The sequence below is a fragment of the Salvelinus sp. IW2-2015 genome, linkage group LG28 (assembly GCF_002910315.2).
Source record: "Salvelinus sp. IW2-2015 linkage group LG28, ASM291031v2, whole genome shotgun sequence".
Taxonomy (NCBI): domain Eukaryota; kingdom Metazoa; phylum Chordata; class Actinopteri; order Salmoniformes; family Salmonidae; genus Salvelinus; species Salvelinus sp. IW2-2015.
In genome coordinates this window covers 17,136,376-17,160,649 of record NC_036868.1, presented here as the reverse complement: position 1 = coordinate 17,160,649, position 24,274 = coordinate 17,136,376, and the positions used below count along the sequence as shown (strand labels likewise).

The 24,274-nt window shown below is 42.0% G+C and overlaps 1 protein-coding gene across 3 annotated transcripts; it reads left to right on the top strand.

The window, feature by feature from the left end:
* The first annotated feature begins 1,552 nt into the window (after positions 1-1,552).
* LOC111954382 (vascular endothelial growth factor A-A) lies at positions 1,553-21,502 on the top strand. 3 transcript variants are annotated; one of them, XM_023974093.2, is made up of 8 exons: positions 1,553-2,516; positions 4,269-4,314; positions 7,302-7,498; positions 8,820-8,896; positions 14,206-14,238; positions 17,552-17,620; positions 19,544-19,687; positions 19,881-21,502. In XM_023974093.2, exons 1-8 carry the CDS (start codon positions 2,454-2,456, stop codon positions 19,900-19,902), a joined length of 651 nt encoding a protein of 216 aa, XP_023829861.1. In that variant the 5' UTR covers positions 1,553-2,453; the 3' UTR covers positions 19,903-21,502. The 3 variants fall into 3 exon arrangements, with proteins under 3 accessions (XP_023829861.1, XP_070292071.1, XP_023829862.1); XM_023974094.2 differs by lacking the exon at positions 17,552-17,620 and having other exon boundaries at positions 1,559-2,516; XM_070435970.1 differs by lacking the exons at positions 14,206-14,238; positions 17,552-17,620 and having other exon boundaries at positions 1,556-2,516.
* The last annotated feature ends 2,772 nt before the right edge of the window (positions 21,503-24,274 follow it).

Here is a 24,274-nt window from a genome sequence, read left to right as displayed (position 1 = left end):
TTTAAGGGGGGGGGGGGGGGTCAGAAGGATTACTTTATCCTATCCTAGGTATTCCTTAAAGAGGTGGGGTTTCAGGTGTCTCCGGAAGGTGGTGATTGACTCCGCTGTTCTGGCGTCGTGAGGGAGTTTGTTCCACCATTGGGGGGCCAGAGCAGCGAACAGTTTTGACTGGGCTGAGCGGGAACTGTACTTCCTCAGTGGTAGGGAGGCAAGCAGGCCAGAGGTGGATGAACGCAGTGCCCTTGTTTGGGTGTAGGGCCTGATCAGAGCCTGAAGGTACGGAGGTGCCGTTCCCCTCACAGCTCCGTAGGCAAGCACCATGGTCTTGTAGCTTCAGAGAGAACATGACGAAAGTTGACAAAACAAAAAGGAGAACAGATGAGGTACTACACAAAGAGCAAACAGGTATGATTTTTGTTTTGACTCCAAGGCAAAAAAGCACCAGAGCCTGCCGTGCTAACGGGTTCACAATAGATAACAAAGTCTGTGAATAACATGAGGTGTAGCTAACGTAAGCCAGCTTGAGCTAGCTACTGAACTATCAAGCAAACTTGGTAGTACAGAGTAGATCCTCAATACGATGTTGAGAAATAGTGCATTGTGGGTAGGTTAGAAGTTATCCGGAAATAAGTTAATAAATATGTAATAACCAAAAACATGACTATATTCGTACTTATAGGTAACCAGATTGTGACTATAACTACGTTATTAAGTCTCTGTTACATTGGTGAGTAAAAACTCATGCTTCCTACCCTTTAATCTCAGAGTCTATACCAAGGCAGATGATAGAAACACAACGATGTATTAATAAACAAAATATTGAACAACACTTAATCTTTTGCATAAAAATGTGGGCAGAATTTACTTTTAAATTGTTCAATAGACAATCAATCTTGCAGGATGTGCGGCTAGTTTTTTGCACTCGCTATAGGCAGCATGCATTTTTTTGTTTTAAAAAGTCACTGCAAAAGACTAAAACATTCTGCCCACACTTCTATAGAAATGTGATCAAATTTGCTATTCCCCTTTCTATTAGAAACGGGCATGGCCCAGTTCCAAATCATACAGCAAATGAGGGCGTTTTTTGTTACCATAAAAGGTGAATGGAGGGCGTTTTCCAGGCGGGGTTGTATGCGCTTGTTCACAAGTGCACAAATATAATAATAATATGGCTCTGATTTATCAATGAAAACATGTATATTTTGGGTAGCCCACTTAATCCTAAAAGCTCCACACGACAGAATTTATTAAGAAATGTACATACCGTTGATAAATGAGGGTTGTCACTAGTTACCACAGCCACAAAATCAAAATGGGCTTTATCGTAAAAATGTATGAAAACAAAGCTTTTTGGTCTTAATTTAAGGTTAGTGTTAGACATAAGGTTAGCAGTGTGGTTAAGGTCATGGTTATGTTTATGTTTAAAAGGAGATTTTAAGAAGAGAATTGTAGAAATAGGCGGGGTTTAGCCATATGACTTTGTGGATGTGGTAACTAGTGACGACCATAAATCAGGCCCCTCGTTTCCACTAGCTAGTCAGATTCCACAGCCATAAAGTCAACATTGGATACACAAATTTGCTTTTTGGTTTTAATTTAAGGTCAGGGTTAGGCACAAGGTGAGGGTTAAGGTTAGGATTAGGTTTAAAATCACATTTTAAGAAGAAGAATTGTACAAATGGGCGGGGTTTAGCCTATGTCTTTGTGGGTATAGAAGCTAGAGACGACCATCCCTCCTTGCCTCACGACAATTCGACAGTGTTGCCGCACAAGAGGCCGAAACGGGAGGAGATGTTTTAGACCTCCGAAAATATTTTACGGTGATGCGTTAACGATTTCAAGAGGATATAAGAAAGCTGGGATCACGCAAACTGGGAACGAGCAGGAAGCRAAAATAAACGGCAGTTTCTGTCACGGTTGGAAGTTTTGACGGATTTCAAAACAGAGTGGATTCTGTGAATGTGATTGTAAACATTGTTCTGGGGTTGACACGAATGTAGGCTAATTGCGTAGGACAGAAAGTTTCTGTAGGCTAATAGCAATTTTCCTTTTTCCAATGGACTCGCATTTGGAGACTGCTTGCACACCAAGTATGGAATTACCCCTGTAATGTGGATTGCAATTTCATTTGAAGAAAATAAAGGTCTACTCCAGAACAATGTGAAAAGATACGCATCCTGGATTCTAATGTTTCTGGATATCTTGAAAATTATTGGCAACAGTTGAAAGAAAGTCGTTATGCTCAACCGATTTTTGCTCAGGTGTCTTGCCTGCTCCGACCGTGGGACCAAAATGGATTTGACGCCACTACAGACCCCGGTCCCCCTTTTACAGAAGTTCTAACAGTTATTACACTTTGTTATTACTGTTTTAAACTTTACAAATGCTTTGGAAGAAATCGCCAGACGACCCGCTTGGATTTTAAATCGACATTTGCATTTGGAATTTCAATCATGAACTTTGACAGTTTGATAACATTATTTCTCCTGTCACTTCTGTATTTGTCAGCTGTCAAGGTAAGTTATATGTTATAACAGACCCAGTGTCTCTAAATGGACGTCAAGAAATTGATTATATTTGTGAAATGTGGTCAACTGTAGGTCGTCCTTGTCGCTCCCCTTCCTAGGTCATTACTCATGTTTAACAACGTCAAAATGTTTCACGGCTTCAGCGATATGTAAATAGCAATTATGCAAAACTGACACTACACCGACTTCACGTAGGCAGGCCTATTTAGCCTACTGTCTGGCGTGGTGGCTTGTGCGTTTGCCGTTCAGAGGTGGAATATGTAAGGGCTAATGGTTTTGAACGAATGTGAGGAAGTTTCGTCTCTTCTGGTGATTGCGGGCCTGCTCAGAACCACCTTGGCAATATTATTACGCTTTAAAGGCGTAGCAGCGGCATTTTGAATTCAAAGAGACATGGCAACAGGTTCGCTGCCTGCGCATTCGATCCTGGCTTCATTTTAATCCGCATTATTAGAATAGCCTACCACTACCCACCCACATTTTAAATTCTAAATTCTGACAAATGGGGCATTGGCTTAATATTTTAATATGGCTTTAAAATGACTTTAGAGTTTACAATGTAGACGTGGAGGTCTGCTGGTTTGCAAACCATTAATTAAGATGTTAAAGCCTCCTCATAACCTTAGAACGAAAGTTTAGGGGGAAACAAAAACGCCAACCAATAGTTATAGTAGACACTGGTCTGAATATGTTAAACTCCTGAATGATATTGAATTGGCATATAGGCCGACTTTCTCAGTACCTGGGGCGGTCCATAAATTTCCAATGGCTCATACGTTATAGGCCTAGGTATCTATTAGACCTTTATATTATGAACACTCAAATACAGTTTTACAACTAATAGCCCCACAAAGGCCTATCTTTTAACCCTGCAGGGGTCCCGTGCCCAAGCAGCCCACCTCTCTTTCGAGTCTCTCCCGAGCCCCTACAACGTCAACCCGTTAATTCCCTAGAGACCAGTCAAGCGTTTTTGGGGTGTTAAACGAGCTCTTATAATCAACCCTGCTTAGTCAAAGCAACTGGCCGTAATTAGTAATATCATCAGATTGTCCATGGGCAGGTGTTCGCAGCTTGACACCCACCCCATTAATAACAGCATTCTAAGTGTTGCGGCCACTCTTTTGTAAGCCCCAATCGCAGGTCCCTCACACCACCCAAGGGGCGGAGATAGCCGCTGCCTGAAAAGAAACCGGGTCTATTTTACTTTTGGCAGGGGTGAAATGTTCACTGGTTGTTACATTATGCGCTTGCTTTGCTCCGACTAAACACTGTAGTCCTCACTGAAAGCCACTAGGTAATCCATCTCCAGGCCTCATGCAATCCTGGTCAGATATTGCGCGAGTTTGCTTGCGTAAAGTGGAAAGATGCCAGTCAGTATGGAGAGACTGACAGCAATTACCGTGAATAAATGTAGAAAACTGTGGGCTAGATGCGGGTCATTGTAGCAACAGTGGTCTCTATTGAGTTGTGTAGCTTAAACTCATATAGAGAATGAAATTGTAACACTTGCAAACATAGGCCTAAAACTTCTTCAGGGAAAGATAATGTAGCCTTGGCTATGAAACAAAACAAACACACCGCGTGGTCTTTGACAGCGTCCAACGTCATATCGTATGTCTGCGCCACGTAGCATCTTTGGTTGCACGTTAGTCAATGTGAAATGCACTGTATGAAATTCATGAACGTAAGGATACAATTTAATCGCCAATTTGTCTACCCCTTTTCCTTTCTCCCGCGCAGAGTGCCCACATACATAAGGAAGGAGGGAGGAGTGCGCATGACGGCGGTAGGTGTTCGATAGGGCACGGTGGGAATAGAGCTTTCTATGGGCTCCCTCGCAGGCAAACTGCCAATGAAACGGGGTTTGTGTGGTTCACCTTGAGGCACAGGGAGACCCACGCCGCCTGGCGGAAGGAAGCCCAACTGCACCATGTTCTCATGTTGGCTGAAGTAGGCTCCAACATTGAAACAATAGTAACACATTTCAAACAGAGTATTGTCYATTTTCAGTTATAATCTCCACGGATTCCATTTGAAATATTGTTTAAGGTTAAGATGTGGAAATACTTTTTTTAGAATGGAATTTAGTCTCTGGCCCTCTTGGCTTCTTTACACAAGCCTATGTTGCACAATATTAGGAAAGGGGCTGCTCTCTTAATCAAAAGCTGAACTTTATATGTGATTGTTTCATACTATGCTTGATTTGGCTGGAATAGCACACTGCAGGGGGTGTGCTATTATTTCCAATTTATCCCTTTCTCTCCATGAGGAATCAAGAGTTGTCTGTATGTGGTGTCTCAATGTCTTTCCCAACATGTGCACCACTAGGCTACAATGTGTTTAGTGCTTCACAGCACTGTGGGGCTGAGAGAGGGAGAGAAAGAGGAAGTCGGTACAGAAGCATACCACATCCACAGTGAGAGGGGAAGGGAGGGGGATACCTTGATGGGTGATGCCGGTTGTTGAAGGAAAGTGTATGTAGTAGACGTATATTTTGTAATGTGTGTGTGTGTGTGTGTGTGTGTGTGTGTGTGTGTGTGTGTGTGTGTGTGTGTGTGTGTGTGTGTGTGTGTGTGTGTGTGTGTGTGTGTGTGTGTGTGTGTGTGTGTGGGGGGGAGTATGTACAGTGCCTTCAGAAAGTGTTTATACCCTTGGTCTTTTTACATTTTTTTTGTTAAAATGGATTTAATTGTAATTTCTTTGTTAACGATCTACACAAACTATTATTTAAAAGTGAAAGAAATGTTTTTATGAAAAATGAAACTAACATATCTTGATTTAGATAAGTATTCAACCCCCTGAGTCAATACATGTTAGAATCACCTTTGGCAGTGATAACAGCTGTGAGTCTTTCTTAGTAAGTCTCTTAAGAGCTTTCCAAACCTGGAATGTGAACATTTGCCCATTATTCTTTTCAAAATTCTTCAAACTCTGTCGAATTGGTTGCTGATCATTGTTATTAAAAACATTTTCAGGTCTTGCCATAGATTTACAAGCAGATTTAAGTCAAAACTGTAACTCGGCCACTCAGGAACATGTACATGTTTTATCCTGAAAAACTCCCCAGTCCTTAACAATTACTAGCATACCCATAACATGATGCAGCCACCACAATGCTTGAACATATGGAGAGTAGTACTCAGTAATGTGTTGTATTGAATTTGCCCCAAACATAACACTTTGTATTCAGGACAAAAAGTTAATTGCTTTGTCATATTTTTTGCAGTATTACTTTAGTGCCCTGTTGCAAACAGGATGCATGTTTTGGATTTTTTTAAATTCTTTACAGCCTTCCTTCTTTTCACTCTGTCAATTAGGTTGGTATTGTGGAGTAACTACAATGTTGTTGAGCAATCCTCAGTTTTCTCCTATCACAACCATTAAACTCTGGAACTGTGTTAATGTCACCGTTGACCTCATGGTGAAATCCCGGCGTGGTTTCCTTCCTCTCCGGCTACTGAGTTAGGAAGGACGCCTGTATCTTTGTAGTGACTGGGTGTATTGACAAACCATCCAAAGTGTAATTAATAATGCTCAAAGGGGTATTCAGTATCTGCTTTTTTTTTYACCCATCTACCAATAGGTGCCCTTCTTTGCGAGGCATTGGAAAACCTGAATCTGTGTTTGAATCTGTGTTTGAAATTCACAGCTTGACTGAGGGACCTTATAGATAATTGTATTTGTGGGGTACAGTGTTATTTGTTAAACAGTATTATTGCACACAGTAGCTAGGTTTCCATCCAATTGGCAACAGAATTTCATGCGAATATTCTAGAATCCACATGAAAATATGCTAATTTCCCTACCAATGGTATGTTTCCACCAAATGGACTTGTTGCGGATAAAATATGAGTGTGTGATGACGTACTGCACACAAAATGTACTTTTTCGCTTAAGTTTTCATGTACAGAAAAAAATTATCTAAAGTTCAATGTGTTTCAATCACATTTTCAACTCTACCGATAGTTTTGTTATGAAAACTGTTGTGTTAAATAGCAAATGTACCTACTCTGGTCTTGGCACCTGCACTCTAGCCAACAGCTCGCAGATACAGTGCAGGTAGGCTGTGCGGGTTAGCTAGTCTACTTGATGAGATTATTATGGATAAGATCGAGAATATTTTTTATTTGTCAAACGGCAGTCAAGCATCAATCATCATGTCACAAGAACAAGACCCTTGCTCTAATAATGACTCAATAATCCATGCTTTCTGGGAATGCTATGAAGTCTGGAAGTTATGGGCGGAGCTAGAAAGTTGGCTGTCAGAAGTATTACAATATAAACTTACTTGAACGATCCCACATGTATGAACAAATGATCTGTCGGCATTTATAAAAGTACACCAAAACTTCCTGCTTCCACCACAGCTGTCATTTTTTTTAATACAACATAACTTTACTCGCATATAAACTGTGGATGGAAACGTGGTTAGTGAGTCCATGCAACTTATTATGTRACTTGTTAAGCAAATGTTTACTCCTGAACTTATTTAGGCTTGCCGTAAAGGGGTTGAATACTCACTGACTCAAGACATTTCAGCTTTTCATTCTTAATTCATTTGTAAAGATTTCGAAAAACATAATTCCACTTTGACATTATGGGGTGTTGTGTGTAGGTCAGTGACAGTATCTCAATTTAATCMATTTTATATTCAGGTTGTAACACAACAAAATGTGGGAAAAATCAAGGGGTGTGAAAACTTCCTGAAGGCACTGTGCAGTATGTGTGTATTGGTTCTTGGTGTATTAAATGGGTGTGCATGTCTCTCCTCAGTGATCTCCTTCATGGAGGTGTACAATAAGAGCCTGTGTCAGCCCAGGGAGCTGCTGGTAGAGATCCTACAGGAGTACCCAGAGGAGGTAGAACACATCTTCATCCCATCCTGTGTGGTGCTGACACGCTGTGCAGGCTGCTGCAACGACGAGATGCTACAGTGTACGCCAACCTCCACGCATAACGTCACCATGGAGGTGAGAGACTGAGCGTTTGACATTTTTACCCTTACACATCTCCATCACACATTTAACTCCTACAACCCTACTTCTACATATAACAGAGTCGTCTCCAAGGAGGTGAGAGACTGACCCCTAACCTTTGACTGTTTAACCTCTAATCTCTTACATTTTGACTGGCCACCTCTCCAGAATGGCCCTTTATAACGCAATGCGTCTCAAGTTATGTGGGTCTGTATATGAGAGTGTAAACGGTATATGTTCTAGTAGATTTGGGTATACACTACCGTTCAAAAGTTTGGGGTCACTTAGAAATGTCTTTGTTTTTGAAAGAAAAGCACATTTTTTGTCCATTAAAATAACATCAAATTGATCACAAATACAGTGTAGACATTGTTAATGTTGTAAATGACTATTGTAGCTGGAAACGGCAGATTTTTTATGGAATATCTACATAGGCGTACAGAGGCCCATTATCAGCAACCATCACTCCTGTGTTCCAATGGCACGTTGTGTTAGCTAATCCAAGTTTATCCTTTTAAAAGGCTAATTGATCATTAGAAAACCCTTTTGCAATTATGTTAGCACAGCTGAAAACTGTTGTTCTGATTAAAGAAGCAATAAAACTGGCCTTCTTTAGACTAGTTGAGTATCTGGAGCATCAGCATTTGTGGGTTYGATTACAGGSYYMAAAWKGSCMAGAAACAAAAAACTTTCTTCTGAAACTCGTCAGTCTATTCTTGTTCTGAGAAATGAAGGCTATTCCATGCGAGAAATTGCCAAGAAACTGAAGATCTCGCACAACGCACTACTCCCTTCACAGAACAGCGCAAACTGGCTCTAACCAGAATAGAAAGAGGAGTAGGAGGCCCCGGTGCACAACTGAGCAAGAGGACAAGTACATTAGAGTGTTTAGTTTGAGAAACAGACGCCTCACAAGTCCTCAACTGGCAGCTTCATTAAATAGTCCCCGCAAAACACCAGTCTCAACGTCAACAGTGAAGAGGCGACTCCGGGATGCTGGCCTTCTAGGCAGTTGCAAAGAAAAAGCCATATCTCAGACTGGCCAATAAAAAGAAAAGATTAAGATGGGCAAAAGAACACAGACATTGGACAGAGGAACTCTGCCTAGAAAGCCAGCATCCCGGAGTCGCCTCTTCGCTGTTGACATTGAGACCTGTGTTTTGCGGGTACTATTTAATGAAGCTTCCGGTTGAGGACTTGTGAGGCGTTTTTTGAACGGTAGTGTATGTCCTAGAGCAGGTGGGAAAGGATGGAGTGTATATGTGAGCATGTTTGACCCATCTATATTCGACTCTGTCTTCCCCTGTTTCCACAGATAAAAAGAATAAAACCCCACAAGCAACAAAATGATATCTTCATGAGTTTTACAGAACACAATGCATGTGAATGCAGGTAAGAAGTGTACACATGCTGCACGTATACACTCACAAACTATCTATTCTCAGTTCAGGGCATATGGAGGTCTTTCTACAAGGAATTCAGGGGATTTTAGATAAATTAGAGTAATTGGTTTGGTCTGGTCTGGTCCATCCAGATCACATAGTGCATGCAGAGTCACTTTGCTTCTACACCTGCATTGCTTGCTGTTTGGGGTTTTAGGCTGGGTTTCTGTACAGCACTTTGAGATATCAGCTGATGTAAGAAGGGCTATATAAATACATTTGATTTGATTTGATTTAAACTCTGCAGATCACAGAAAAGTCACATTGCATGAACCACGTATCAGTGTTTTCCTTTAGCTGTTCATTTCTACAAAAAAAATGTGAACATTTTTATCTTACTCGTGGAGGCTAAGTTCAGTGTGTAGCATTTCCACCTTTTCATAACCTGCATATAAGCTGCTCACAAACTGCTCATAAACCATTAAAGGGATAGTGCAAGATGTTTGTCAATCAAGCAGTTTTCGGTCAGATGAATTCATGGATTCCATTTTTATGTTGATGCGTGCAGTTTGAAGGAAGTTGAAGGTAGTTTCACGAGTCATTGCTAACTAGATTTAGCGCAATAACTTGAGGTCTACAGGAATTATCACAATTTTGAAACTGTCTTTATAATTATATCAAATATATACAACACATTTTTCACCAACAGGTTTCTGTGCAATGCACCACACGACTAATAAGCAAAGCATAACTGTATACCGATTACCAACTTCGGGCGCTTCAACATTATRGTTTGYGTTTTCAACACCACAATCAAATTGATATACTCAATCTCGATAAACAGAAAATACAGTGCATTCGGAAAGTATTCAGACCCCTTGACTTTTTCCACATTYTGTTACGTTACATCCTTATTCTAAAATTGATTACATTTTTGTTTCTTCCCCTCATCAATCTACAAACTCTACCCCATAATGACAATGTAAAAACAGTTTTTTTGATTTTTCAACAAAAAATGAATAAAACGGAAATATAACATTTACATAAGTATTCAGACCCTTTACTCAATACTTTGTTGAAGCACCCTTGGCAGCGATTACAGCTTCGAGTCTTCTTGGGTATGATGCTACAAGCTTGGCACACCTGTATTTGGGCAGTTTCTCCCATTCTTCTCTACAGATCCTCTCAAGCTCTGTCAGGTTGGATGGGGAGTGTTGCAGCACAGCTACTTTTAGGTCTCTCCAGAGATGTTAAATTGCGTTCAAGTCTGGGCTCTGGCTGGGCCACTCAAGGACATTCAGAGACTTGTCCCGAAGCCACTCCCACGTTGTCTTGGCTGTGTGCTTAGGGTCGTTGTTCTGTTGGAAGGTGAACCTTCGCCCCAGTCTTAGTTCCTGAGTGCTCTGGAGCAGGTTTTCATCAAGGATCTCTCTGTACTTTGCTCCATTCATCTTTCCCTCGATCCTGACTAGTCTCCCAGTCCCTGTCGCTGAAAAACATCCCCACAGCATGATGCTTCCAGCACCATGCTTCACCTTAGGGATGGTGCCAGGTTTCCTGCAGACGTGACTCTTGGCATTCATGACGCTTGGCATGAAGTTCAATCTTGGTTTCATTAGACCAGAGAATCTTGTTTCTCATGGTCTGAGAGTCCTTTAGGTGCATTTTGGCAAACTACAAGCGGGCTATCATGTGCCTTTTACTGAGGAGTGGTGGTTCCAAACTTCTTCCATTTAAGAATGATGGAGGCCACTGTGTTTTTGGGGACCATCAATGMTGCAGAAATGTTTTGGTACCCTTCCCCAGATCTGTSCCTCGRYACAATCCTGTCTCTGAGCTCTACGGACAATTCCTTCGACCTCATGGCTTGGTTTTTGCTCTGACATGCACTGTCAACTGTGGGACCTTATATAGACASGTGTGTGCCTTTCCAAATTATGTCCAATCAATTGAATTTACCACAGGTGGACTMCAATCAAGTTGTGGAAACATCTCAAKGATGATCAATGGAAACAAGATGCAGCTGAGCTCAATTTTAAGTGTCATAGCAAATGGTCTGAATTCCTATGTAAATAAGATATTTCTGTTTTTTATTTTTAATACATTTGCAAACATTTCTAAAATCCTGTTTTTACTTTTTCATTATGGGGTGTTGTGTGTAGATTGATAAGGGAAAAATTAATATAATCCGTTTTAGAAAAAGGCTGTAACGTAACAAAATGTGGAAAATGTCAAGGGGTCTGAATACTTTCCAAATGCACTGTACATCCCTCCCTACCTTGTACCAAGTATCGAAGGCTTGGCTTCGATACTGAAGTAGCATCATCAGATTAAAGCATTGTGACTGGTTGTGTTTATGCCACAGATAAAAGGTAATAGATTTTCAAAGTTAAATTACTAATATTTAGGCTATATTGAAGCATTAGGTTTTAGGTGCACGAGGAATAGCCGCTCATATCGTAGAGGAGGCAGAGCGTGCGTTAAGCTTTCCTGAATAACTGGGCCTGCCGAGAGCATACTTATGTGTCCACATTATAGGACGATTTGGGAGAATGATGATCTGCAACAGACAGCACATCTCAGTTTCAGAAGTAAAAATACAGTCAGACTGGCCTGCTACAGTGCCTTTCTAGACCTTGTAAACTGTCGAAAGTTGACACAACTGATCCAAATGGAATGAAACATTCAAATCACAGGGCTTTTGCACCACTATTCAAATTACATTTTCACTGCCGTTTCCAGCCTAGAATAGAATTTTGTACTCACTTGAAAACAATAATGCAATTATTCATTGCATTGTGGTGTTGTAGGCTCGTCTGGGTAGGATAATTGCATTGTCTCTAAACAATATCAATAGGGGCGTTTTTTTGTTTTTGTTTTTCACCTTTATTTAACCAGGTAGGCTAGTTGAGAACAAGTTCTCATTTACAACTGGCCAAGATAAAGCAAAGCAGTGCGACAAAAACAACAACACAGAGTTACACATGGGATAAGCAAACGTACAGTCAATAACACAATAGAAAATCTATATGCAGTGTGTGCAAATGAAGTAAGGAGGTAAGGCAATAAATAGGCCGTAGTGGCGAAGTTATTACAATTTAGCAATTAACACTGGAGTGATAGATGTGCAGAACAAGATGTGTAAGTAGAAATACTGGTATAMATACTGGTGTGCAAAAGAGCAGAAAAAACAAAAAACAAATATGGGGATGAGGTAGGTAGTTGGTTGGATGGGCTATTTACAGATGGGCTGTGTACAGCTGCAGCGATCGGTAAGCTGCTCTGACAGCCAATGCTTGAAGTTAGTGAGGGAGATATAAGTCTCCAACTTCAGTGATTTTTGAAATTCGTTCCAGTCATTGGCAGCAGAGAACTGGAAGGAAAGGCGGCCAAAATAGGTGTTGGCTTTGGGGATGACCAGTGAAATATACCTGCTGGAGCGCATTCTACGGATGGGTGTTGCTTTGGTGACCAGTGAGCTGAGATAAGGCGGAGCTTTACCTAGCAAAGACTTATAGATGACATGGAGCCTGTCACGTTCTGACCATAGTTCTTTTGTGTTTTCTTTGTTTTAGTGTTGGTCAGGACGTGAGCTGAGTGGGCATTCTATGTTGTGTGTCTAGTTTTCACGTTTATATGTTTGGCCTGATATGGTTCTCAATCAGAGGCAGGTGTTAGTCATTGTCTCTGATTGGGAACCATATTTAGGTAGCYTGTTTTGTGTTGGGGKTKGWGGGTGGTTGTCTTCTGTCTTTGTGTCTATGCACCAGATAGGACTGTTTCGGTTTTGCCACATTTGTTATTTTGTATTTTGTAGTGTTCACGGTTTTGTCGTTATTAAACATGATGAACACTAACTACGCTGCGTCTTGGTCCGATCCCTGCTACACCTCCTCTTCTGCCGTTACAGAGCCAGTGGGTTTGGCGACGAATATGTAGCGAGGACCAGCCAACGAGAGCATACAGGTCACAATGCTGGGTAGTATATGGGACTTTGGTGACAAAACGGATGGCACTGTGATAGACCTCATCCAATTTGCTGAGTAGAGTGTTGGAGGCTATTTTGTAAATTACATCGCCAAAGTCAAGGATCGGCAGCATGAGTGAAGGAGGCTTTGTTTTGCRAAATAGGATTGGATTGGAGATGCTTAATATGAGTTTGGAAGGAGAGTTTACAGTCTAGCCAGACACCTAGGTATTTATAGTTGTCCACATATTCTAAGTCAGATCCGTCCAGAGTAGTGATGCTAGGCGGGCGGGCGGGTGCAGGCAGTGATCGGTTGAAGAGCATGCATTTAGTTTTAGTAGCGTTTAAGAGCAGTTGGAGGCCACGGAAGGAGTGTTCTATGGCATTGAAGCTCGTTTAGAGGTTTGTTAACACAGTGTCCAAAGAAGGGCCAGATGTATACAGAATGGTGTCTGCGTAGAGGTGGATCAAAGAATCACCCGCAGCAAGAGCGACATCACTGACATCATTGATATATACAGAGAAAAGAGAGCTCTTGTCTCTTGTCTTCACTGTTCTTTCATGCTCAATGGTGCACCTGGCCTYTGCTGCTTATCAGCTATTCCTCTTTGTTCTAATACAAACTGTCCCTTGGCAACTTCCTTCAAACTGCATGCAGAGACATACAAATGTTATCCATGAGATTGCCAAAATCTTGCAATATCCCTTTAATTAGGAGTTTGTTAACCATTAGTAAACATGAGTAAACCATTGTATGTTTTTGTGACTACCTAGTTTATAAGTAGACTGTATAGTTTTAAGGAGTTTTCTCCGAACCTATGAGTACTATGCAATGAGACGTTTCCCAATGCTTGACCTCCTGTACCCACTGGATTAGCTGTGAGCCAGAAGATGTGTTGCTCTATAATCAGTTACAGCCAAATGATCAAGTTGAGCAACAAAATAGACATGACAATCTGCTATTGTTATCTAGATATGTGTTATATATGTGTGTGTGTGTGTGTGTGTGTGTGTGTTGTGTGTGTGTGTGTGTGTGTGTGTGTGTGTGTTGTGTGTGTGTGTGTGTGTGTGTGTGTGTGTTGTGTGTGTGTGTGTGTGTGGTGTGTGTGTGTGTGTGTGTGTGTGTGTTTCAGGAGATAAGTCGGGGAGAAAGACAGCCTTGTCAGAGGTAACGACAGTATCGTCATGACTATTTAGGGATCAGGGATGGACAACACTAGAGTAGCAGAGTGCTACAGGGCCACCCAAGATAATACCATGCCTATGTCTCTGTCCACTGTTGACGTGAATCTGTTTACGAAGAAACAAACGGTGGGCTATGAGGTAGCATCATGTTTGTTTCTGTCTTTCAGGCCAAAAAATGAAGTGAAAGAACAGAAAGAAAAGTGAGTACAGACTCTTGCTGTGTTGTGACTTATCTGCCTTAATTTGAAAAGATACGTTTTTTTATTTTCTTGTTAATCTCTGTCTTTTTCGCATTGTCTTTCTCTCTCTTCTCTCTCTCTCTCTCTCTCTCTCTCTCTCTCTCTCTCTCTCTCTCTCTCTCCTCTTCTCTCTCTCTCTCTGTCTCTCTCTCTCGTTATCGTCTCTCTCCTGTGGCTCACACGTTTCCGGAATTTCTCTTTCTCAACCTGTGTTGTTACACACAGTATACAACAATGTATCAAATGATCACTGACACCACCATGTTGGCACAGATCCAGTGATCTTCCTGTAGTTTAGGAGTTTACAAAGAATCATATCCCTTCTATCCATTCTAATTCCATGACCCTTTGAGCTCTCAGGTGAGACACACAGAAAACCCACAGAATACTTCAATTCAGGTGAATGAGTGACACCTGATGAGGTCAATGCCTTCGGCACCTTTCATTTATTGTCATTTWTTTAATACACCTGCTTCTCTTTACACTGCTCTGTTAGGGTCCTTCCTTTACTCTCTATACATGTCTTTAAGTATGTCTCAGGGTTCATGTCTCTACCTTTGTTTTACAGGCTCCTGTGATGTGTAGATAACGCTGTGTGTTTTTAGAGACCCTCTTTAACCTTTTCTTTTTTCACTGTTTATGGGTCTGGCTTTAGTGGTTCTGTTCCACTACAATTCGCCAAAGGATGTACTAATGGTCGTTATACTGCCTTCTCTGCCTCTACATGGGATTGTCTCGTTTTCCTATTGCCTAATCCTATAGCATTACGAGGGATTTTGGTAGTATTTAGGTTTTATATGTCGGGTATCCTGCAGTATAGATGAGGGTTTGTTTCTGAGACCTCTGACCGACCTTGTTTTAACCACCTATGTGTCTGAAGGGTGATGGCTTTAGTGCTCCTTGCCACCATGATTCTACTGTACACTCTGTACACTTCTGTTGTTGATGCTACCGTGCGTTACTGTTGGCTCAACTTTGACCTCTGACTTTGCTGTGGTCAGGGGCCTCTTTGGTAGTTAGAGTCACAGTGGTAGTGTTAATGAGGTTACCAAAAGGCCTTTGGTCATCATCCTAAGGAAGCTAACTCAAGTCCAGGTTCACCCAAGCCTGTTCCTTTCTTGTCACATTTTTATATATACAGTGCCAGTCAAATGTTTGGACACACCTACTCGTTCGAGGGTTTTTCTTTATTTTTACTATTCTCTACATTGTAGAATAATAGTGAAGACATCAAAACTATGAAATACACATATGGAATCATGTAGTAACCAAAAAAGTGTTAAACAAATCAAAATATATTTTATATTGTAGATTCTTCAAAGTAGCCACCCTTTGCCTTGATGACAGCTTTGCACACCCTTGACATTCTTTCAACCAGCTTCATGAGGTAGTCACCTGGAATGCATTTCAATTAACAGGTGTGACATGTTAATTGTTAATTTGTGGAATTTCTTTCCTTCTTAATGCGTTTGAGCCAGTCAGTTGTGTTGTGACAAGGTAGTGATGGTATACAGAAGATAGCCTTATTTGGTAAAAGACCAAGTCCATATTATGGCAAGAACACCTCAAATAAGTTAAGAGAAACGATAGTCCATTAAATGCTTTGATGAAACTGTCTCTCATGAGGACCGCCACAGTAAAGGAAGACCCAGAGTTACCTCTGCTGCAGAGGATAAGTTCATTACAGTTACCAGCCTCATGATTGCAGCCCAAATAAATGCTTCACTGAGTTCAAGTAACAGACATATGTCAACATCGACTGTTCAGAGGAGACTGCATGAACCAGGCCTTCATGGTTGAATTTCTGCAGAGAAACCACTACTAAACGACACCAATAAGAAGAAGAGACTTGCTTGGCCCAAGAAACATGAGCAATGGACATTAGACCGGTGGAAATATGACCTTTGGTCTCATGAGTCCAAATTTAAGATTTTTGGTTCCAACCGCAGTGTCTTTGTGAAACGCAGAGTAAGTGAACGGATGATCTCTGCATGTGTGATTCCCACCGTGAAGCATGGAGGAGGAGGTGTGATGGTGTGGGGGTGCTTTGCTGGTGATACTGTCAGTGATTTATTTATAATTCAAGGCACATTTAACCAGCATGGCTACCACAGCATTCTGCAGCGATACGCCATCCCATCTAGTGTGCACTTAGTGGGAATATCATTTATTTGTTCAACAGGATAATGATCCAACACACCTCCAGGCTGTGTAAGGGCTATTTGACCAAGAAGGAGAGTGATGGAGTGCTGCATCAGATGACCTGGCCTCCACAATCACCCAACCTCAACCCAATTGAGATGGTTTGGGATAAGTTGGACTGAAGAGTGAAGGAAAAGCAGCCAACAAGTGCTCAGCATATGTGGGAACTCCTTCAAGACTGTTGGAAAAGCATTCCAGGTGAAGCTGGTTGAGAGAATGCCAAGAGTGTGCAAAGCTGTCATCAAGGCAAAAGGTGGCTACTTATATATATATTTTGATTTATTTAACACTTCTTTCGTTACTACATGGTTCCATATGTGTTATTTCATAGTTTTGATGTCTTCGCTATTATTCTACAATGTGGAAAATAGTCCAGATAAAGAAAATCCTTGAATGTGTKTCCAAACTTTTGACTGGTACTATATACCCTGCAGCTGTAAAATCTCATATACTGTTATCTCAAACATGATGAATCAGCGAGCTCGGCTGCACCTCATCATCCAGTATTTATTTCAAAATGTTAAGAGTAGCCAAAGGAGTGTTTTGGGAAGAAAAAAAAACTTCCACAGCCAAACTTAAATATGGAACTTGTGAAACCCTTTCATTCTGGTGTAAGAGGGTACCCGAGTGGCGCAGCGTTCTGAGGCACTGCATCTCAGTGCAAGAGGCGTCACTACAATCCCTGGTTCAAATCCGGGCTGTATCGCATCCGTCTGTGATCGGTAGTCCCATACGGTGGCGCACAATTTGCCCAGCGTCACCCGGGGTAGGCCGTCATTGTAAATAAGAATTTGTTCTTAACTGACTGGCCTAGTTAAATAAAATATAAAACAAAGAATGTCTCGAAGCCAGTGTTGTTTTGTTAATTTATTTTCCCAGAACGGTGACAAAATGTCTCAACCTCTAGATTTATTACCATCATTTGGTTCTATTTCAGTCCATTCTCAGTCCATATAGTCTCTGTGTGAATGAACAATTGACTAACTGATCTCTGAACTCTGTTCAGTTTATTTGTCTCTGTCCGTCCTCCTCAGATGTCTCTGCGTTATTGTGCTTCTTTCTCTTTTTCCAGAAAACCCTGGAAGGGCAAAGGCCAAAAGAGAAAGCGAAAGAAAAAGCGCGACAAAAAGAATGGCCACGCGTATGTCAGCTCGGCCTTCTCCTCGCTCCACCTGCACCTGACTGTGGCGTTTCTGATCATTCAGCTTGTTTGGGAGGATTTCATTTTCCCCTTTTAATTCATTGGCTCTCTATTCACTCTATTCGCCCAATACCACCACACACATCAATTGGCATGAGACTGTAGATAGATGTCATCCCTAAATAATAAATAACATCTGATCCTAGATCTATGTTTAGGGGGGACTTCTACCTCATATCACCACACCTCACGCGATTCACCCATAACCCTACCTCCTTACCTCACGACCACCCCCACCCCCCTGGTGATAAGGCACCCTGGGGGGGGGGGGGGGGGGGGGGRRWATGGAGTGATAGGGTAATGGTAAAGGTAACAGAACTGAACCTACCAGCATGGCTTTTTGCAGGCGATGTCACTAATCCAGTATCTGTTGTGGGAATCATCCAAGGCCTATGTCAGTGTTGCGTCTGTCTCACTTTGCTGTGTCTCCAACTTGTCCTTTTTCTTCTTTCTTTTCTTGTGTTTCTTTTTATCCCTCCAAACAGGCTTTTCTGTTCCGTCCGCCATCACTGGGCTTTGTTTGTGATATAAGGATACGAGAGATGGCTATCACATTGTTGTTTCTTTCTGGGTTATGTAAACCAACAAATTGTTTAGCCCATTCTCTTTGTTGCCTCTATGGGTCTGAACAACACAGAGAACACAAAAAGATGTTTCGTTTGGTGCTGTTTTCACCGGAAAGAGGTGCTCATGTTTCTGAAATGGTCTTAATGTCAAAGAATAGAGTTGTTCTGTTCGTTGTGCTGTGCCTTTAGTTCTCAATGGAATGTCTGTCTGTCGTCCCCCATACTCAGTGAAAAAGGTTTTGTCCACTATTAACACCTCTGTGTGGGAACATAATGGCACAGTCTCTAGTGTTCTGTCATTTAAACCAGATCTATCTTCTGGTATCTACTGGTTCTCTATCTGATCTGTGTCTATAAGGGAAAACATTTACTTGTAATCTTTTAATTCAATAAAAACTCATCCTGTATCTTTAGGGATGAGTTGAATTTGACAGTTTTTTGTTGTAAGCCTCACGTCCCAGCCAAAGCTTGCTGGTGCATGTCTAACCGAAACAATGCATACTGTACGTGGGCAAGCCAATCATCCTAAAAATCACTCCCCCCTACGAGACAGTAGGAGGGGGTCTCCCTGCCAGCATTGGCTCGGGAGCCAGGAGACGGGGGAGAGAGATAGTGAAGGGTTTAGGGGTAATTTTGCTGCTTGCAAAGTGGTTCTGTTTTTGTACAACCCTCTGGTCACATGCTACAATTCATCCTCTTTTACGCACACCACAGACTGCACATTTACACAGACTGCACATTTACACAGACTGCACATTTACACAGACTGCACATTGACACAGACTGCACATTTACACAGACAGCACATTGACACAGACTGCACATTGACACAGATAGCACATTGACGCAGACTGCACATTGACACAGACTGCACATTGACACAGACTGCACATTGACACAGACTGCACATTGACACANGCACATTGACACAGACTGCACATTGACACAGACTGCACATTGACACAGACTGCACATTGACACAGACTGCACATTTACACAGACAGCACATTGACACAGACTGCACATTGACACAGACTGCACATTGACACAGACAGCACATTGACACAGACTGCACATTTACACAGACAGCACATTGACGCAGACAGCACATTGACACTGGGAGTGTGAAGTTTCAGCATGTGATAAGAGGGTTGACCTTAAGGAAAATGACCTTGGAAGTGTTTTTCTATATTAACACCATTTTAATAAACATCCTCCCTCTCTTTTTCTTTCCTCATTTTTCCTCTTCTTCATCCTTCCCCTTCTCATTTCCTCCCCTCTCTCTCTCTGTCTATAGTCAGTGCGAGCCATGTTGTGATGGCTGTTTAGCGAGGAGAAAGCGTTTGTTCATCCAGAACCCTCTGACCTGCCAGTGTTCCTGCAGAAACTCTGACGCCGACTGCAGGGCACGTCAGCTGGAGCTCAACGAGAGGACCTGCAGGTGTGTGGGGCTTGTTATATCACTCTTGGACTCATAACTCCTTTTGGTAACAAAGATGGTGTTTGGTGGCATTTCTTGACCACATGAAGGCATACCATTAGCCAAGAACCTGACCAAGACATTGGCGCTAAGACCACGAGTGTGTGTTTTCATACAATCATATGTTTCTGTCTGTCTTCTCTGTGATCCCCAGATGTGACAAGCCCAGAAGATGAGTCGAAGCTTAAGATGAAACAACGTGAAGGGACATTCACAAGATATTTCACAGCACTTTCAACTCTGAGCTTATCTTCTTTGTGGAAAGCGTTCCCCTGGACTGACTGAGAAACAGCAGAGAGAAAAGAGAGGGGGAGAGAGAAAGAAGTAATACATTAATAGAAAAATAATCCCAATGTATCTGTATATACTAAGAGAGAGATAAAGAAAAAGTACAGAATTTGTATTGCTGCTAAAAGAGCTAACTAAAACCCATCGTTTGGCGTTTGACTGGACTACGGTTTTGTTGTTGAATCATTTATGCAAATACTTCACTGGATATGTGTGAGTGTACTGTGGTTATGTGTCAAATCATGAGGAACAAAACCTTGCTATGTGGTACGTATATCCACAGAATAGAAGAGGAAGAGAAGATGAAGGAAGAACATTCTTCCTCTGAAACATTCTTCATGACCCATAGACTCCCTTTGCAGGAGCCCAATGGCAATGGCAGGACAGCCAATGGGAGATGGGGATCCGTCCCTTAATGACAGCACTTCCTTTACCTTAAAGGAAGTTCTAGAGCTGATGCGTGGAACGTGTGGAAAGCTAGAACTGTGTATTTTGCTGCCCTAGCTAGCAGCGGAACTGGATTTGGAGTGCCATAAAACCTTTAAAGGGATACTGATGATTGATTTTGGTATATATGGAAACCACTAGAAACAACTGATACTGTAGCTTGATTCCATTGAGAAACTGTGCCTCACAAACTGTGCTAATCACTTTAGAGTGAGAAATCCTGAATTAGCTTCTTAAATTATTTTTGTTTCTTTTTGGGGGAGGGGAGGGGGATGGTATGCTGTCTGTGGTTGAACTCAATACAGAATGCAATAGTATCGATGGCAAGCAGTCTGTATATACTATACATACTTAATATCCATTATGTCATAGTCCACTATAGATAATTTATAATGTTAGAGTATTTTCAGTATTCAGTCCTCTACCCATATTTAATTTGATCTATTTATATATCAAGTGTTATGTTCCTTTGGGTTTCCCCCCTTCCTGCTATGTGATGCCATTGTGGTCTCCATTCTGCCTAGCTACAAGGAGACACTTTGCTCTAGGCTTTTATAAGAAAAAGAAAAACCTTTACGTTAACATTCCTGAAATGGATCATTTATATGGACGCCATCTATTCTGGATTTATCAACCCTTTTTATAGAGGGTGGAGGTTCTGCGTGTGATTTTTAACCTGCTCTATGGTCTTGGCGTGTGTGTGTGTGTGTGTGTGTGTGTGTGTGTGTGTGTGTGTGTGTGTGTGTGTGTGTGTGTGTGTGTGTGTGTGTGTGTGTGTGTGTGTGTGTGTGTGTGTGTGTGTGTGTGTGTGTGTGTCAGAGGAGGCTTATGCTTGTCTTGACATCCATCACGCAAATAACAATAAACCATTGCTAAAAGAAAGCTTGGCCTACCAAGTCAACTGTTTGTATTACAGCTAGCAACCTGCAATATCAAGAATATATGATTTCATGATAATAGTACTTATTGTTTCTTTTCCAATATTAACATGTTATTTTCTGTGACAGTGTAAAGTAGTAAAGCATATTTATTTACAAATTATATTGCTTATTTTGTATATCAAATTGAGGAAACGGTTGCTGTGTTTTGAAGCAGTGGGTTTTGAAGAGGTTGTATGAGTTATTGTTTGTGTTGTGTTTGAAACAACTTCTCCAACATACGACAGCCATCTTTGACATCTGTTATGACTACGAAACTCGAAAAGGTATGCACTCACACAGCTCATAAGAGCATGTGCCGTGGAATGTAAAACATGGTTCAAAAGAAGAAATTCCTGAACACCTTTGACAAAGATCTGTAGACCAAAATAGTGTATGAATAAAAAGGTGAGATTTTGCAAGGCAGCAGTGTGGAGGAATTTCTTCTTTTGAATGCCCATGGAACTCCAGAAAGCCATGAGGCACACGGGGAAATACTTCTGATGACCTCTTACCTAGGAACTTTGGAAGTGTGTTTTTACCTGCCATAGGCCACGTTCCAATTCTTTAAATTGTCTTCCTTCCGCTCTCACAAAGTGACCTGACAGGTGCTGGTCACTGATCACAATGAGTGAGTTAGCAATGCGAGCTAGCATGTTCACCACTAACAACGGTGGACTAGTTACTGTAAAAATACTCCTGTGAAATAATCTCAGACTATTATCCCTGCTTTGCTATGTGGTAAAGGTTTGGTGACAACAGCCACTAGTYCAGTGGTTCCCAACCAGGGGTACTAGGACCCCTGGGGGWACTTGGCCTATCCACAGGGGGTACTTGAAGACTCATTAGACCAAGGGTACTCTGGGCAGAGCAGAATTCAGTTGGTGGAATAGTAACTGAAAAAGATTGTGAACCACTGAGTCTAGTCTATCAACCAATACACTGGCAGTTTCTGTAAGGACAGACACTTGGAGACAAGAAGCAAGTACAGGGAGTGAACATTTAATTAATAAACAGACATGAAACAGGACAGCGTCTGGACATGAAAAACATAATGACAATAATGCTGACACAGGGATGAAACAGGAACAGACGGATATAGGGAAGGCAATCAAAACATAAAGGAGTACAGGTGAGTCCAATGAAGCGCTGATGTGCGTAACGAAGGTAACAGGTGTGCGTAATGATGGGCAGGAGTGCCAGGTAGGGGGAGCGGGAGCAGGCGTGACAGTACCCCCCCTCTAGGGGCGCCACCCGGCGTCCCACCTGGGTGAGCCTGATGGGCCGAAGCATGGGCACCAGACAAGCCGGCTGAGGCGTAGAAACCCTACGATCCGGCTGAGGCGTGAAAGCCTGACGAGCGAGCTGAGGCGTGGAAGCCTGACGAGCCGGCTGATGCGTGGGAGCCTGACGAGCCGGCTGAGGCATGAAAGCCTGACGAGCCGGCTGAGGCATGACGTGGGATGGGAGCCTGCCGAGCCAACCGAGGCAAGGAAACTTCTYGAGCCAGCTAAGGCGTGGAAGCCCGACGAGCCAGCTGAGGTACCCCCGGTTCCATCGGCAGCGACACCCGGAGCCGACATCACCAACAAAAACTCCCTGATTATTCAAATTGTGGTGTCAGCGTTCTGTAAGGAGAGACGCTTGGAGATGAGAAGCAAGTACAGGGAGTGAACATTTAATTAATAAACAGACATGAAACACGACAGGACAGCGTCTGGACATGAAAAACATAATGACAATAATGCTGACACGGGGATGAAACAGAGGAACAGACAGATATAGGGAAGGCAATCAAAACGTGAAGGAGTACAGGTAAGTCCAATGAAGCGCTGATGCGCGTAACAAAGGTGACAGGTGTGCGTAAAGATGGGCAGCCTGGCGCCCTTTAATGCCAGGGAGGGGGAGCGGGWACAGGCGTGACAGTTTCTTCAGTTATATCACACCCTCTGAACCAATAATGCTAATTATGGAAGCCCATGGTAACCTAGTTTGAATATACTTGTTATCTTCAACTTAGATGGTAACCAGGAAGTATCCTGTGGCCTCATTTATAAACTGAGTATGTACAAAATATACCTCAAAATATGCATGTGCCAGTTGTCACACACAAGTTGGCATTTTACCAATTTTACTTGACATGAGAAGGTGCTCACCTCCCCGCAAACCTTAGACCATGCGTACGCACATCTGCTAGTGGTTTAAATATTGTATTGCAAGCTGGCAAGTAAGTATTGCGTGAAAATGGGGGACATGATGAAAAGCTTATTTAGAATGCAGCCATTTGGCGTTATAGGAATCTTTTACATATTATTTTATTTTCATAACCATTTCAGAGTAAAAAATATGCGCTGCAAGTCCTCCCTCTCCTATTTTTAGGAGCATACTAACCCACATGGGTGGTTGAAAGATGAACAAGGTCCACGCTCCAGTACAGTTAGTGACGGTAATCCACCTTAAAGTTGGTTGCCAACCGCCATATAAAATCCACAGAAGAAGAAGAAGAAGTATGAACGAGGAGATAATAATCAAAGAAAACTAACCTAAAACTGTTCTAGGTTTCCCCTTTTATCTGTGGATTAATTGTCGATTTATTTTAATTGTCGATTTTGTGTGACTCAAAATGGGTAAAAATTCTACAAAGATCCAGGAAAAAAAGGACCATGTGCATTTCAGGAAAAATAACAACCCAAAGTTTATTTCCTAGGACAAATTAGCTAGCAACAGCAAGCTAGCAAAATGTCCATACATGCTTCATGTGTGTTTTAACCTGTCCCCAAATTAATATAGTTGGTTCACAGTTGGTTTTGGTATTTCAACCTGCGTGTCATGACTGGGTCTGGTGAGGAAAGGCAAAATCAACATGCACAGATAGCAGACGCACGCGCTGAGTCGT

Bases quoted from the DNA above. Each gene is read 5' to 3' on its own strand.
- LOC111954382 (XM_023974093.2), top strand. From the start codon at position 2,454: ATGAACTTTGACAGTTTGATAACATTATTTCTCCTGTCACTTCTGTAT. The intron at 2,517-4,268 runs GTAAGTTATATG...TCTCCCGCGCAG, and splicing joins TGTATTTGTCAGCTGTCAAG to AGTGCCCACATACATAAGGA. The intron at 17,621-19,543 runs GTATGTCAGCTC...CTCTGTCTATAG, and splicing joins GACAAAAAGAATGGCCACGC to TCAGTGCGAGCCATGTTGTG.